General features: G+C 42.2%; 3 protein-coding genes and 1 non-coding gene across 9 annotated transcripts in view; 1 reads left to right on the top strand and 3 right to left on the bottom strand.

Moving 5' to 3' along the window:
• The window catches only part of AS3MT (arsenite methyltransferase), a 29,751-nt gene extending 29,337 nt beyond the window's left edge, over nucleotides 1-414 (bottom strand). Inside the window, exon 1 of the mRNA XM_050804169.1 lies at nucleotides 193-414. Coding sequence (XP_050660126.1) covers nucleotide 193 — 1 coding nt within the window. The 5' untranslated portion in view covers nucleotides 194-414. The remainder of the gene's footprint in view (nucleotides 1-192) is intronic.
• Nucleotides 1-17,162, top strand: part of ARL3 (ADP ribosylation factor like GTPase 3) — a 537,289-nt gene that overhangs the window by 329,434 nt on the left and 190,693 nt on the right. The window lies entirely within an intron of this gene.
• On the bottom strand, nucleotides 1,187-1,291 carry LOC126963543 (U6 spliceosomal RNA). Its single transcript, XR_007729159.1, has one exon. It is a non-coding gene; the product is annotated as a U6 spliceosomal RNA (small nuclear RNA).
• The window catches only part of BORCS7 (BLOC-1 related complex subunit 7), a 228,286-nt gene continuing 217,671 nt past the window's right edge, over nucleotides 6,548-17,162 (bottom strand). For all 4 annotated transcript variants that reach the window (XM_050804218.1, XM_050804216.1, XM_050804217.1 and 1 more), the window contains exons 2-6: nucleotides 15,933-16,098; nucleotides 9,272-9,334; nucleotides 9,128-9,171; nucleotides 7,547-7,567; nucleotides 6,548-6,857 (exon numbers count right to left, since the gene is read on the bottom strand). In XM_050804218.1, coding sequence (XP_050660175.1) covers nucleotides 6,806-6,857; nucleotides 7,547-7,567; nucleotides 9,128-9,171; nucleotides 9,272-9,334; nucleotides 15,933-16,073 — 321 coding nt within the window. In that variant the 5' untranslated portion in view covers nucleotides 16,074-16,098 and the 3' untranslated portion in view covers nucleotides 6,548-6,805. The remainder of the gene's footprint in view (nucleotides 6,858-7,546; nucleotides 7,568-9,127; nucleotides 9,172-9,271; nucleotides 9,335-15,932; nucleotides 16,099-17,162) is intronic.

Genomic DNA, 17,162 nt, shown 5'->3' with positions numbered 1-17,162 from the left:
GAGGGTTCTGAGGGACGGGCAAGAGGGAGGGAGCCAGTAAAGGGCAGGCAGCGGGCCGAGGGGTGCGGGGAGGACCAAGGTCTCGAGACACAGCTCGGGGAAGGCGCTCGCGTTCCCGCCTTGCGGGGGCCCAGTGAAGGCGCTGGGGGCCTGCCTTGGGGCTGGGGCGGGGCGCCGAGGGCGCGCACTCACTGTCTCCTCGGCCTGCGACTCGATACAGCGGGCTCCCGCAGCCAGCTCCAGCGCCGAGGCCCCGCCCAGGCTGGCAGGCTTGCTCCGCCCGCGCACCCAGCTCCAGCCCCTCGCTCCGGCGCCCACCGCCTGACCCGCAGTCCCACAGTCATCCGCGTTGCTCTACAGGCTTTCCAACCAGGAGGTCGGTATCAGCATCCCCCTTGTTCGCTCCACTGTGATTTTCACGGATAAATCTCTTACTCTGATTTAAATGAACACTCACCTATATAATGATCTTCCCCCCTTTTTTGGGAATGGAATCATCTTTTCTCGATCTGTTTTTTAAAGTCAGGTTTATTGAGATATAATTCACATTCTGTAAAATCCATCTTTCTTCAGTGTGCAGTTCTGTGAACTCTGACAAACGTATATACATCACCGTAACGGAGACCCAAACAGCTTTGGCCCGCAAGTTTCTTCGTGCCTCTTTGAAGTAAATTCCCTCTTCCCACCCCCAGCTCCTGGGCAACCACAGATGTTTTCCCTCCCTATAGTTCTGCCTTTTCTAGAATGTCACATAGATGGAACCATTACAGTATGTAGCTGTTCCCAGTTTATTTTGGGTTGTATTTAGGAAAGCAGCTTTGCTAAATTTATTTTTACCTATAGTAATTTTTGGTCAATTCACATGTATTTTCTAGGTATTGTTACTTCATCTTGCAGAATTTTTTTTTTTTTAATTTTTAAATTTTTTGAGACGGTCTGTCACCCAGGCTCAACCTCCCAGCTCAAGGGATCCTCCTGCCTCAGCCTCTCAAGTACCTTGGATTACAGGCGTGCACCACCACACCTGGTTAATTTTTGTATTTTTTTGTAGAGACGGGATTTCACCATGTTGTCCAGGCTGGTCTCCAACTCCTGGGTTCAAGCGATCCGCCTGCCTTGGCCTCCCAAAGTGTCTGAATTACAGGCATGAGCCACAGTGCCAGGCCCGAAAGTATTTTTTGTTTTTTCCAATATGGAATGCTTCACGAATTTGCATGTCATCCTTGCGCAGGGGCCATGCAAATCTTCTCTATCATTCCAACTGTAATATATGTGCTGCCAAAGCGAGCACCCGAAAGTATTTTTAAATTATTTATTTTTACTTCCACAATTATACGCGTATATCTTACATCCTTTTGTGGTTGTGACAAGCATTTCTCTCTCTTTTTATAAATTAAAAAAATTTTTTGAGACAGGGTCTCGCTCTGTGGCCCAGGCTTAGCATCACTGCACAATTATCTCTGGATCCTTCAACTCTAGCTTCAAACCATCCTCTCTCCTCAGCCTCCCCAGTAGCTGGGACTACAGGTGCAAGCCACCATGCCCAGCTTGTAACGATCATTTCTATTCATTAGGACAGTAAGGAAACAGGGAGATCCAAGTGAAAGGATATTTAAATGGAATAAGTGGACTCCTTTATTCACTTTTCAGTCTCAACTGCCAATAATACAAATATCTGGTTGATATCCAGCTAGTAAATTTTCATCTTCCCTGATGTCAATTAGCTGTTACAAATTAATAGAAAGGTGGTATCTTTTATATTTTTAACAAATTAACCCCACGGAAATAATCCTTGTTGGAATATTTCTACAGGTTGGAATATTTCCAACTAGTATGTGTATAAAACTTAGTGTTTTTATAAGTATCAGTTTTTGGGCAATCATAGAATGGTGAAAATGCTCCTAAATATTAGTTTTCAAAATATTCTCTTCATAAAATGAGTTTCTTTAGAAAAACAGTTACCTTCTCATAGTTAAAACGATATCTTTATCTTAAAACGGCAGATTAGTGAGAGGTCAAGGAAACGGCTCTATCATTTTTCTCTTGTGCTTGTTTTGTTATCTTTAATTTATGGATTACTTGCAAGAATCATTTGACAATCCTTTTTTTTTTTTTTTTTTTTTTTTTTTTGAGAGGGAGTTTCACTCTTGTTGCCCAGGCTGCAGGGCAATGGCGTAATCTCGGCTCACTGCAACCTCTGCCTCCCCAGTTCAAGCGATTCTCCTGCCTCAGCCTCCCAAGTAGCTGGGATTACAGGCATGCACCACCATGCCTGGCTAATGTTTTGGTATTTTTAGTAAACACGGGGTTTCACCATGTTGGTCAGGCTGGTCTTGAACTCCTGACCTCAGGTGATCCGCCTGCTTCTGCCTCCTAAAGTGCTGGGATTACAGGCGTGAGCCACCACGCCTGGCCAACAATCCTTAAATCTACCTACTCACACACAGATAAACTGCAATGAAACAAACCACTGTCAAGTTAAATTGAGTTATTCTCACTTTTCCTTCATGGTGTCTGGTGTGGGGGCTAATCTTGGATCAGACTGTGACCATCAATCATTCTGATTGGTCAGTGCCTCACCACAGGTTTTGTGAGTTAGTTGTTTTACTATCACCCCTGCTAAATGACAGGAATGCTATATAACTGTATACTGGGTAGAACAAATTAGGACTCTCACATGAAGTCGTATTTTAAATATTGGCAAAAGCTTTTTTTTTCTTTTTTTTTTTTGAGACGGAGTCTCGCTCTGTCGCCCAGGCTGGAGTACAATGGCGTGATCTCGGCTCACTGCAAGCTCCGCCTCCCGGGTTCACGCCATTCTCCTGCCTCAGCCTCCCGAGTAGCTGGGACTGCAGGCACCCGCCACAACGCCCGCATAATTTTTTGCATTTTTAGTAGAGACGGGGTTTCACCGTGTTACCCAGGACAGTCTGGATCTCCAGACCTCGTGATCCGCCCGCCTTGGCCTCCCAAAGTGCTAGGATTACAGGCATGAGTCACTGCACCCAGCCTCACAAAAGCTAATTTTTTTAAGATAAAAAATTAACATACATAGAAATTTTCTTCCTTACCCTTCAATGGAGGCCTGTGCACACCGTCACACATTCTATCTTGGAAGCTACTGGCGTGACAATTCCAGGATGATCCAGAAAGGCAGATTTTTGTTAATTACAGAGAACTATCTTTAAGAAGTGGAGATTTCCAAAAGGATCAGCACCCCTAAGTAAAGGATTCCCCAAATATTGTAAGCAGAAGCCAGATGAATGACTGGATGATGGCTCACCTGAGATGCAGAAGCAGGGGCAAATGGATTGGATTCAGCTACTTCCAAGATCCGTTCCTTTTTTATTATTACTATTTTTTTGAGACGGAGTCTCGCACTGTGACCCAAGCTGGAGTGCAGTGGCACGATCTCAGCTTACTACAAGCTCCACCTCCCAGGTTCACGCCATTCTCCTGCCTCAGCCTCCCGAGTAGCTAGGCCTACAGGTGCCTGCCACTATGCCCAGCTAATTTTTTTTTTTTTTGTATTTTTAGTAGAGATGGGGCTTCACCGTGTTAGCCAGGATAGTCTCGATCTCCTGACCTCGTGATCTGTCTGCCTCAGCCTCCCAAAGTGCTGGGATTACAGGCATGAGCCACCACACCCGGCCATAGATATTTTCCCTTTCTAAGAGCTCTTTAGTATTATGTTGAAAACTAGTAATGACAGGGGGCACCTGTTTCTATGCATAAGGAAACCAGCAGGTAACAGAGAGCTAGACTAGTAGTCAAAAGACCTGCCATCAAGCTCAGTGACCTTGGGTAAGTCATTTCATCTTCCTGGCTGTGTTTGTTTCATCTGTAAAACATGGGACCAGAATTTAAGAACTTTTAAGGCCCCATACAGTTCTAATATTCTGGGGTTATATGACTCTTCTTCATCAAATATTATGTTGGGTTTTAAAACATACCCTTTTAAAAAATTCTTTTTGTTTAGTTTTTTTTGAAATAGAAAGTGTATTTTAAATGCCTTTTTGGTATATATTATAGTGATAAAAGATTTTATTACTTATTAACGTAATGTGTTTTGTAACTATTACATCAACTTTGAAGTTCTGGAGTTACATGAGCAATTATTCAAAATATTTCTCTATTCAGTTTTTTAAGATTTTATTCGGATTTTTGCATCTATACTCATAAAAAAATCACCTATATTATCTTACATCCTCTTGCATCATCTTTCTTACGTCATTTTATTTTTAAAATGAAAATCCTGTTTACTTCATTAAATGAATTAGTGTCTTATGATCATTTTCTATATTTTGGGAATGTAGGTTCTTTTTTTTTTTTGAGATGCAGTCTTGCTCTGCCTCCCAGGCTGGAGTGCAGTGGCTCGATCTTGGCTCACTGCAACCTCCACCTCCTGGGTTCAAGCAATTTTCCTGTCTCAGCCTCCCGAGTAGCTGGGATTACAGGCGCGTGCCACCGTGCCTGGCTAATTTTTGTATTTTTTAAGTAGAGATGGGGTTTCACCATGTTGGCCAGGCTGGTCTCCAACTCCTGACCCTGTGATCTGCCTGCCTTGTCCTCCCAAAGTGGTAGGATTACAGGCATGAGCCACTGCGCCCAGCCAGGAGCGTATGTTCTTTGACAGTTCGGAAAAGTCTCATGAAAGCCTTCACAAGCAAATGCCATTTTAATTGGTTATTCTTAGTTTGTGGGTTCTCATAACCAATCCGGAATATTCTCCATTAGGTTTCAGTTTTGTAATTTTTTATCTTTATAAGGAGCTGGGCATGTATTAATCAAATTTTTAGCAGCAAATTGATAACTTTGTTCAAATCTAATTGATTTTATATATTGCCTATTCAATTATGAATTTACTAATTTGTACTTTTCTGGCTGAGCTGACACTTTACCAATTTAATCTATAAGAACTACTTAATACTTTTTATTTTTTCTAATTTATTGTTTCTAATTTGTTTAGTTTTATTATTTCCATTTTGATTTCTTTCTAAATTCTAACTATATACCCCTTTAAAAAAACAAAAATATTTCCACCCTATCCCTAATACAGAGATTTAAAGCATGATAATTTTCTTATAGTATTGCTTTGGTATTATCACATAAATTTTCTTGCATGGCATTTGAACATTTATTATTTTAAAAATATTATCTTCCAGCACATCCTCTACAACTTAGACGTTACTTAGCGAAGTATTTTTTTCCATGTTTTTGATCACCATTTAATTCTATGTATGTTGTTTATTTCTATAAAAAAAAAAATAAAGTATACATTTCCACCTGTTCTCACATTTCTGGCTACTTTTCTTTCATATATTTTGTTACAATGTTCTCTAGTGACTAAATTCAGTACAAATACATTTTCATTATTTAATATAAATTTTATCTATTTACTATTAAAATTTTGATTGTGAAACGTATATTTTATCACATACAATGTAAGCAATTGTTGCTTCTTTAATATTTGTTCCAGCATGAAGAAAACTTAGACCATCCCTTCATTTTAATTTTTTTCCAACTTAAGTATTTCTTTGCTTCTTGTAATGACTGCACTTAGCTTTGTTTTCTAAATTAGTGGTCTTCCTTTTCAAAGGTAAACTGAATCCATCTGTATTTAATAATACTGCAATTAATACATATTTACAGAATTAGTACATAAATTAATGCCTTTTCAGATCCTTCACATCTAGCTTTTTTACCTTAAGTTAATATCCGTATGTATGAGAAATAAACATAATCTGATATGCTTAGTTAACTTGATGACTGGACAATAACAATATGAACTATATTGGATTCACTGTTACTTCCTCTTTGTTCCAGCAGTGAAAACAATATTTTCTTATGTCAGATTTCTCTCAATCGCTTAGTAAATGAAGACCTGAACTAGAACAATATAGAGTCCCATTTTAAATTTAAACAAAGATATTCAGGTTTGACCACAGACTCATGGTAATGTCATTTTAAAAGATGGATGCAATGAACACAGACAAACATCAAAGTTTTCACCATGGCACAACCCTCTGCCGCAATCACTCATAATAATTCAACTACCTTCATATTTGGCAGTAACGTCATGCAAGTGAATTTGCTGATGATTAGCAAAATTACAAAATCAAAGTCAAGGTCACTTAATCAAGAATTACAGCAACATGACTCCGTCTCAAAAAAAAAAAAAAAAAAGAATTACAGCAACAAAGAAATTCTAGGAATGCAGGTCAAGGCAAGAGGCTGCAGCTGGCCTGATAATGGTACCACTTGCCTAATGTTCATTTAGGAATTTGCTATCACAAATAAAACACATACCTCCTCTGAGTTACTAGAACAGAAAAGGAAACAATCAGGTATTACTTCTCACCATTATACGACCATGAAATTAAAATATTTCCTTAATAATGATTAAGAGAAAAAATCATTGTTATGTGTTCATAATAGAAGCTCTATTTCTGAATTTAAAACACTACTCAGTATTTGCTTAAGTACTGCAATTCAGACAATATAGCTTTTGACATATTAAAAGTTCTATGGGAAAAACTAAAAGCTCTTTTAATTTTGCTTTAATATCAAACTAAACACAGCAGCTGAAAGAATTCAATAAGAGCATGGGTTAGTCCGATTCAAGAAGTGCCTCCAAAATTCAACCACCTCGCTTCTTCTTAGGAGAAACTGTACATCAACACAGAACTTTTCTAACTTAACTTTTGGAGAAGAAAACAGAAAACCAAACCCAGAGGAGGGTTGTATAAGGTATTTACTCCTCAGTATTAGGCAAAGGAGTGCTACAGCACTCTTACATGTCATTCTATTTCAACAGATGATTCAACTGGTCCTGTAGATCTGATGACTGTTCCACACTAGAATAAGAATAGAGACAGGGTTTATCTGAAATGAGCAATAATAAAGACATCTTTGTACAACTATTTACAAATTTTTTTTTCATCACAGACAGAGTCTCACAATGCTGCACAGGGCAATCTCAAACTCTGGGCTCAAGCAATCCTCCAGCCTCAGCCTTCCAAAGTCCTGGAATTACAGGCATGAGCCAGCCACTACACCTGTCCTGTATAAGCTATCTGTAGTTTAATGCATAAATACTGTTGCATGTAAATCAAAATTGGTATTAGTCCAGTTGGGTCCTAGAAGTGTTTAAACTCTGATGAAAGGTTTGCAAAGCCAATTAGTAATGTAAACAATATTGCAAGGGACAAATTTAATCCATTTTAGAAAACAAGGCTGTTTAATGGTTTTTCCACATTTACTCTGTTTAATGAATATTAGCAACGTAAAAGATTTTCTGCTTCTTAAGGTTGGTCTCTATACCCTGTAACTTTTAGAAAGCTTTACTATTAATAGCAGTGAGTTGAGTTACTGCACACCTTTGAAATATGCTGTATTCTTTAAATCCCAAGTGAGTATCCCATAGCATATTTCAATTTGAGGGCATATGTCAACCAGTGTTTTGTATTGATCCTGGACCCAGCAGTATAATTCCCCCAGCCTGCTTCAGTTGGTTCCCTACTCCTCTAGCTTTGGGGTTACTTACTTCTTCTGAATAGCTTCTTGCCTAAATCAGAAAAGGAAAGAGGAAAATACACATAAGTGAACTAGTAGAAATTTCATTTATGACCAGATATATGCATATAGGCAGAAGAAATTTCAGCTTATGTCACATTCTGTATTTCTGTCCATCCTATCCTAAGATTGTGCTATTGAACAGGGATTCCTATCTGAGTGCAGAGCTGCTGAAAAGATGGATTCTAAACCTAAACAGATAGTAACACTCTCCCAGAGTGAGAAATGTGGTCCAACAAACTACATGCATGACTTAAAATTAGTCTGTGTATACGGAATCAAATGGTCACATACCTAATATGTAGATACCCAAAGAATGACTATGACAAATGTTAGCTATTTAAATATCAAAGAGTGAAATTTCTAACCATATATATATATTTTTTGAGACAGTCTCACTCTGTCACCAGGATGGAGTGCAGTGATGCCTGATCTCAGCTCACTGCCACCTCCATCTCCCAGGCTCAAGCAGTTCTCCTGCCTCCACCTCCCGAGTAGCTGGGATTACAGGTGTGTGCCACCATGCCCAGCTAATTTTTGTATTCTTATTAGAGACGGGGTTTCACCACCATGTTAGCCAGGCTAGTCTCGAACTCCTGACCTCAGGTGATCCGCCCGCCTCAGCCTCCCAAAGTGCTGGAATTACAGGCATGAGCCACTGTGCCCAGCCTCTTTTTTTTTTCTGGAGACAGAGTTTCACTTTTATCGCCCTGGGTAGAGTGCAGAGGTGCGATCTCCACTCGCTGCAACCTCCACCTCCCAGGTTCAAGCAATTCTCATGCCTCAGCCTCCTGAGTAGCTGGGATTACAGGCGCTCACCACCACATTCAGCTACTTTTTTGTATCTTTAGTAGTGAGGGGTTTCACCATGTTGGCCAGGCTGGTCTTGAACTCCTGATCTCAGGTGATCTGCCCTCCTCGGCCTCCCAAAGTGCTGGGATTACAGATGTGAGCCACCGCACCCAGCCCCTAACCATATATTTCTAACAGGTACATAAGTATAATATCAAGTACATAAAATATATAACAACATTAAATAAGATGAAGAGCAAATTATAATGGAGAAAGGCATCTTATATTTCAAAATTCCCTACATGATTTATATGTAGCAGGTGCCATAGTTACCTACGTACCATGTAGGATATAGGTGTGTTAAACTTGATTCCCTAGTAGAGGACCCAACTTCCCAGGAGAAACCTTGGGCACAGTCAGTCATCAAATACGGATGAACTGCCTCATAGGTGCCAAGTACAGTGCTAGCATGGTCCTGGCATGGGCCCTGCCTTTACAGGGTTTACAGTCTCTCTCTGAAGAGGCCTCAATTTAACATGGGGAGGTTCATAAAAGGTGGACTCTGCTCCTGATTCGCATCCCTTACCCCCACTTCTTCTGAGTCTCAGGCATCTCTGCCATTGAGAAAAGTCATCCTTGGCCACCCCCACCTTTACTCCCACTCTGGCCTCCATAGGAAAGCGCTGAAGCACAAAGGCCATGAAAGCAGACTAGGGATAACGATTCTGCAGCAAATAGTTGCTGGAGGGGGCATACTCACTGGTATTGAAGATGTGTTGTTATTATTGCCATCTTCCTTAAACTCTGCATAAAAGAGAGAGAGATAAATAGAACATTCCACTTTCCTGTGGCCACACAAACTATATACATAAACCCAAATAATAAAAAAAAAGTTGTTTCTTACATCTTCTGAGTGCAAGATGGCATCTTCCTGTAGTACCATGTTTCGAGCTGCCTGACCTAGCAGCTGGAACACAAAAATAAAATGGTAATAATCAAAATCCCCAAACTTCCTGTAATCTTCTGTCTGCAGCTGTTCCACCACTACCCTCTCTCCTCTCCCGCTCCTCCACCCTATACAACCACAAACACTCAAAATGTAATGGAAGATCATTTTCTACTTGTTCATGTTGAAAATTCATTTCATTGGCACTATGGCAGTTCTGGCATGGACCCGACATCTGTTTCAAAGGCCACCGCCTGAGAAATCAAGTGCTTCCTAACTGCTGAGCTGTTGGCACAGTGTATTCATTAAATGCTAAGAGAAGTCTGCAAAAAAACTTTGGCACCACAAGTTCAGTGAGAGAACATGACTCTTGATTCTTTAAAGGCAGATTTGAGATTTGGGGTGGTTTGAGAGTAGTAAAGGCACAAGAGTTAGAATGGGCTGAAAAGAACAGAGGAATATAGCTATTTAGAAATGAAATAAGAGAAAGCCAGGTGCAGTGGCTCATGCCCGTAATCCCAGCACTTCAGGAGGCCGAGGTGGGCAGATCACTTGAGGTCAGGAGTTTAAGACCAGCCTGGGCAACATGGTGAAACCCCATCTCTACCAAAAAATACAAGTTAGCTGGGCATGGTGGCGTGCGCTTGTAATCCCAGCTACTCGGGAGGCTGAGGTGGGAGAATTGCTTGAACCCAGGAGGCGAAGGTTGCAGTGAGCCAAGATCGCACCACTGTACGCCAGCCTGGGCGACAAAGCAAGACCCTGTCTCAAAAAAAAAAAAAAAAAAAAAAGAAAAAGAAAAAAAATGGAATAAGAGAAACAGTGGGAGGTGTGGGGAAGCCATGAGGAGAAGCTCAGGGATTAAAATAGGGAACCACTCCATAAAAGATGACCAGACAGGGCTGGGAAAAAGAAAAGAAAGGAGATGGCCAGGTGCAGCGGCTCACGCGTGTAATCCCAGCACATTCGGAGGCCAAGGCAGGCGATCACCTGAGATCAGGAGTTCAAGACTAGCCTGGCCAATATGGCAAAACCTCTCTACTAAAATTACAAAACTTAGCCAGGCATGGTGGCACGTGCCTGTAATCCCAGCTTCTCAGGAGGCTGAGGTAGGAGAATCTCCTGAACTTGGGAGGCAGAGGTTTCAGTGAGCTGAGATTGCACCATTGTACTCCAGCCTGGCAACAGAGTGAGACTCTGTCTCAAAAAAAAAACAAAAAGAAAAGAAAAAGAAAAGAAAGGAGAAATGTGCAGGCAGAATTTAATGAGGTCACTGAGTTTAATGGGTCCTGAGACCAAAAGAGAAAAGCAGAGCTTGGATTCTACTGGGTGGCCTACAGTCAAGGAAGAGCTGACTGCATTACCACTGAGAGGCAAGTAGAGACCAACAGAGATTCTTGGCCTAATACTGCACCCTGCTCCTAAATCCAGCCAAGTAAAAGGAGTTACTGCTATATGTATCCTACCAGCCCTTCCCTGTTCTCCTGGGTCAGGGAGACTCTGGTGGAAAGGGTGGCGTGATTTCAAAGTAACTAGGATTGCCAGATTTCTTCCCCTACCCAGGGCAACTTTATTTATAAGTTTTAAAGTTAGTAACCCTTTCTGGACGTCTAAAGTCAAAACAATAAAATAGGACTTTCCGTCTTGGTCCCTTTCTTTCCCTGTTCTCTCCCCCACATGCATAGTTATTTTTTTTATTTTTTAATTTTCATTTTTTTGAGACAGGGTCTCACTCTGTCACCCAGGCTGGAGTGTGGTGATGTGATCTTGGCTTACTGCAACCTCTGCATCCCGTATTCAAGAGATTCTCCTGCAGCAGCCTCCTGAGTAGCTGGGATTATAGGTATATGCTACCACGCTTAGCTAATTTTTGTATTTTCAGTAGAGACAAGGTTTCACTGTGTTGGCCAGGCTGGTCTCAAACTCCCGTCCTCAGGTGATCCACCCGCCTGGGATTACAGGTATGAGCCCCTACACCCAGCCTCATGCATAACTATTTTTATTAGCTTTGTGGTTTTCTTTCCATTGTTCCTTTTTAAACAATGGACACATGTATTTCTTTTCCTCCATACCACCTTCCTACTTAAAATGCAACATACTGTGTGTACTTGTTTACACCTTGCACACTATGTGTGTGTGAGAGTGTGTATGTGTGTGTGTGTATATATATATATATATATTTTTTTTTTTTTTTGAGATATGGTCTCACTCTGTCATCTAGGCTGGAGTGCAGTGGCACCATCACTGTTCACTGAAGCCTCGACCTCCCGGGCTCAGGTGATCTTCCACCTTAGCCTCCAGAGTAGTTGGGACTACAAGTGCACGCCACCATGCCCAGATAGTTTTTGGTATTTTTTTGTAGAGATGGGTTTTTGCCATGTTGCCCAAGCTGGTTTCAAACACCTGGGCTCAAGTGATTTGCCTGCTTCGGCCTCCCAAAGTGCTAGGATTACAAGCATGAGCCACTGCACCCAGCCTACACCTTGATATTTTCACTTTGCAATAGATCCCTGAGGGCTATCTGCAGCAACACATATTGATTCTCATATTCAATTGCTATCTCCTATTGAATCCATTGCTCTTTTACAACTGCAGAGTACCACACTCTATAGGTGACCATAAAGTTATTCAATCAGTTATCTGCTGAGGGATTTGGGGGCTGTTCCCAGTCTTTTTGCCACAGTAAGTAGTGGCACTAAAAATTCTCATATCTTGCATCTTATAGCTTTTACTGTTACAAATATCTCATATATTTGCATCTTTTTGCCAGCATATATTTGGGATAGACTCATGTGATTATGGGGTTTTAATTTTGCTACATATTGCCAAATTCCTCTCCTTTAGGGCTGTACCACTTTGCATTCCTCCTATGGCTACTTTTAAGGGAAAACTTCAAACTCCTATAGATGGGAGATGGTGACTTACAAACCGATGGCAGAAAAAAAAAAGGGTTCTAACAGAATCTACTTCATTCACTTATTCATTTAACAAACATTTGTTGAGTGTTTAACATATGCCCTTACTCCGGTTAAGAGTGATAACGGGGCTCACAATCTGGAGGGGATACAAAGGGAACACAGGCACTTAAATCACCTTACAGTAAGTGCTGATGGGGAAGCATTGGCTGCTCTGGGAGCATGTAGTGGGGCAGGAGGTATAACCGATTACAGGGGTAGGTATTCAGGAAAGGTTCTTAAAAGTGACTTCTAATCTGAGACTTAAAAGTTAGGGTTTAGAATTAATCTTGTGTGTGTAATTCTAGAGAAAAATGGCATGATCCATTTTTCTGTTTTAGAAATGTGGTAAGCAGGTGGAGTAGAGTGGGGAATGAGGCACAGAGATTGGTTAGGATGACATAGCAGTACTCTAAGCAAGCAATGAGGATGGCCTGAAACACAGAAGTAGCTGAGAAAAGAAGAAACAAAGGATTTGTGAGACATTTAGAAAACAGACTGGATGGGAATTGTGGTTGCCTTGAAGGCAGGGGCTGTTGTAAAGTAAAGCCAAGGCCTTTCCTTGATATATTCATTGGCATTCTGCATCACTTTCCTACATAAACCGACCAGACACATAACATGCCATATCTGAGATTTCTAGTTTTGCTTTCTTTAAAATGGAAGAACATCTTGAATACACCTGAACAATGTTCACTACAGAATCTTTTTAGATTGCTACAAATTTTTCTCCCAGGCTTTTACCATTAACTTGTTCATAATTAACTCAATAACAATTTGTCTTAGCTACTCATCTTCAACAAGTGTTTCTGATTTTCAACTTAGTTTTCATAGCAATAGCAACCCTGTTTTTTGGTACTCATATTTCATCATTCTTCATATTATTTCACTAAATTACATAGTTGCAACTGTAAGCGTAAGTGCCATACACACATTTAAAAAATTTTTTTCATTCTTTTTTTTTTTCTTTTTTTACAGAGACCGGATATCACCATGTGGCCCAGGCTGGTCTCGAACTCCTGGGCTTAAGCAATCCTGCCTTGGCCTCCCAAAGTGTTAGGATTACAGGCATGAGTCACTGTGCCAAGCCCACACACACATTATATTTAGAAAAAAACACAGTGGACCCTCACTAAGCACACAACTCAAATGGAGGAGCAGAAACACAGGCATGCCAAGAGACAAGCCTATGAGTCATAACCACTCATTGTGCTGTGGGCAAATGTCCGTGTGTTTCTCCTCACAGGCTCTCTCCCCAGAGAGCCCTTCCCTGATCATCTGTTTAAGACTAACCCTTTCCGCCGGGTGTGGTGGCTCATGTCTGTAATCTCAGCACGTTGGGGGGCCAGGGCGGGAAGGATCACTTGAGGTCAGGAGTGTGAGACCAGCCTGGCCAACATGGTGAAACCCCATCTCTACTAAAAACACAAAAATTAGCAGGGCATGGTGGCAGGGGCCTATAATCACAGCTACTCAGAAGGCTGAGGCAGGAGAATCACTTGTACCCAGGAGGTGGAGGTTGCAGTGAGCAGAGATCGCACCATTGCACTTTAGCCTGGGTGACAGAGCTAGCAAGACTCCTCCTTTGTCTCAAAACAAACAAACAAAAATTAACCCTTTCATCACACTCTATTCCCAGATTAATTTTGCTTCACAGGATTTACCACCACCTGATTTTTTTCGGTTTCATTTGTTTATTGTCTGTCTCTTCACTAAAATGTAAACTTCCTAAGTAGAGGGATTTAGTTTATCCCTTGTACCTAGAGCAGTTCCTGGCACATAGCAGACACCCAATAAGTATTTGTTAAATGAATACTGTGGAATGAGTGTTTTACACATGAAATTCTCAGTTAATCAAACAAAATAGCTATGTGGAGACTGTTTAAGAAGCAATGGTGCCGGGCGTGGTGGCTCCTGCCTGTAATTCCAGCACTTTGGAAGGCTGATGCAGGCGGATCACGAGGTCAAGAGTTCTAGACCAGCCTGGCCAACATGGTGAAACCCCATCTCTACTAAGAATACAAAAATTAGCTAGGCGTGGTGGTGTGTGCCTGTAATCCCAGCTACTCGGGAGGCTGAGGCAGGAGAATCGCTTGAACCCAGGAGGCAGAGGTTGCAGTGAGCCAAAATCACGCCACTACACTCCAGCCTGGCAACAGAGCTAGACTCCGTCTCAAAAAAAGAAAAGGAAAAGTATTGCCTTCAATTAGTCATTCTAAAGACTTCATGAATTAAACTCCATAAAAGACAAGTGTCCAGCACATATAAAATGCTAAATAAATGTATGTTTATGATGAATATGTTCAATATTTATAGGTGGTTAACAATAAACACCTCTAGTTGAAAATATAATATATATACATATACATGTATATATTTTTGAGACAGGGTCTTGTTCTCTGTCACCCAAGCTGGAGTGCAGTGGCACAATCTTGGCTCACTGCAACCTCCGCCTCCCTGGTTCAATCTATTCTCCTGCCTCAGCCTCCTGAGTAGCTGCGATTATAGGCGCCCGCCACCACGCCTGGCTTTTTTTTTTTTTTTTTTTTTTTTTTGTATTTTTAGTAGAGAGGGGTTTCACCGTGTTAGCCAGGATGGTCTCCATCTCCTGACCTCGTGATCCACCCGCCTCGGCCTCTCAAAGTGCTGGGATTACAGCCGTGAGCCACGGCGCCCTGCCTCTCTCTGGCTTTTGTTGTTGTTGTTGTTGTTTGTTTGTTTGTTTTAGACGGAGTTTCGCTCTTGTTGCCCAGGCTGGAGTGCAATGGCGCGACCTCGGCTCACCGGAACCTCCGCCTCCCAGGTTCAAGCAATTCTCCTGCCTCAACCTCCCCAGTAACTGGGATTACAGGCTTGCGCCACCACGCTTGGCTAATTTTTTTTTTTTTAACTAGAGACGGGGGTTTCTCCATGATTGTCAGGCTAGTCTCGAACTCACTACCCCAGGTGATCCGCCCGCCTCGGCCTCCCAAACAGCTCTGTTTTAAAGCACAGGTTCCCGGCCGGGCGCGGTGGCTCACGCCTGTAATCCCAGCTCTTTGGGAGGCCGAGGCGGGCGGATCACGAGGTCAGGAGATCGAGACCATCCTGGCTAATACGATGAAACCCCGTCTCTACTAAAAATACAAAAAATTAGCCGGGCAAGGTGGCGGGCGCCTGTAGTCCCAGCTACTCGGGAGGCTGAGCCAGAATGGCGTGAACCGAGATCGCGCCACTGCACTCCAGCCTGGGAGACAGAGCGAGACTTCGTAACAACAACAACAACAACAACATAAATAAATAAATAAATAAATAATAAGTAAAGCACAGGTTCCCAGGGCATCGTTTCTTCCTCCCACCCTCACGCACTATCCCTAACCAAAGAGACTACACACCCCAGAATGCGAGACTTCGTAACAACAACAACATAAATAAATAAATAAATAAATAAATAATAAAGGACAGGTTCCCAGGGCATCGTTTCTTCCTCCCACCCTCACGCACTATCCCTAACCAAAGAGACTACACACCCCAGAATTCAACACGCGCCTTCGCGAAGACGACCTACTCATAGGGAGTACTTCACAGCATACAATTCCCAGGCTGCAACGCGACCTCCTTCCCACAGCAACGAAAGGGTGCGACTCCCCGGACTATCAGGCCGGGACAGTCCACTCCCAGCTCACCTCGGAGCTCCGGGAGCCCTTCAGCACCTGCTTGGTGAGCGCGATGACGTCAGTACCACAGGTGGTCACCTTCTCCGTGAGAAGCCCCTTCACGGACTGACCGAATCGCGCTTGAGAATCTGGCGTTCCGGTCGCCATCATTTCAACTAGCGAACGCCTCCGCACTGGCGATGGTGAGTCGCGGGGGCCAAAAAACAAGCAAAGCGGAAGGAAAAGAGGTGTCTTCCTCCATGGGAAAAGGAAGGGACGCATGCGCCTGATGGAAGTTGACCTTCACTCACAAAACTCATGAACTATTCATTGATATCCTGAGGAAAACAGGGTCCAGGCAAACATCTCTGGAGGGAATGGAGGACAATTTCATTGAATCTATGGTTTAGAATCGGAAAGCCTGCGGCAGGGCATGGTGGCTCACGCCTGTAATCCCAACACTTTGAGAGGCCCAGACAGGAGGATCACCTGAGCCTTAGAGTTCCACACCACCCTGGGCAACATAGCGAGACCCCATCTATTAAAAAAAAATTAAATTAATACAAATAAATAAAAAGAATCAGAAGGCCCAGATTACAGTCCCAGTGCTACCATTTGGCAGTGTGTGGCTGCAAATTACTCAGCCTCTGTGTCTTACATTCCTCATCTGTTAAACAGAAGTAATGTTTCCAAGGGGTTATGAGAATATCATTCCATTCATATATATATATATATATAAAATTTTTTTTTAACCTAGGCCTTTTTTTGATTAATTGCAAAAAGGGGCCAGGCATGGTGGCTCATGCCTGTAATCCCAATACTTTAAAAGGCCAAGGTGGATCACTTGAGGTCAGGAGCCATTAGGGAGGCGTTGCTCAGGAGGCCATTGTTTATTTTTTTACTGTTGTGAGTCCCCAGAAGTGGCTCCAATCTCAGCTCATTCGAGGCCATTTATTATTTATTGTACACCACCATTTCATGGGTGAACTATTTGTATTCCCAGCACACCGAGGCATGAAGGATGCTATTTATTTTGTTATTTTATTTTTATTTATTTTTTTATTGAGACTGACCTATCCAACATGGTGACACGCCTGTAGTCCCAGCACTTTGGGAGGCCGAGGCAGAAGGGTCACTTCAGGCCAGGAGTTCAGTATCAGCAGCCTGGGCAACATAGCAATAACTTGTCTCGTTTTATTTTTTATTTTTTTACTGTTTTTTTTTGAGACAGAGTCTCGCTTTGTTGCCCAGGCTGGAGTG

The sequence above is a fragment of the Macaca thibetana genome, chromosome 9 (assembly GCF_024542745.1).
Source record: "Macaca thibetana thibetana isolate TM-01 chromosome 9, ASM2454274v1, whole genome shotgun sequence".
Classification (NCBI taxonomy): domain Eukaryota; kingdom Metazoa; phylum Chordata; class Mammalia; order Primates; family Cercopithecidae; genus Macaca; species Macaca thibetana.
This window is presented reverse-complemented; position numbering and strand designations above follow the sequence as displayed.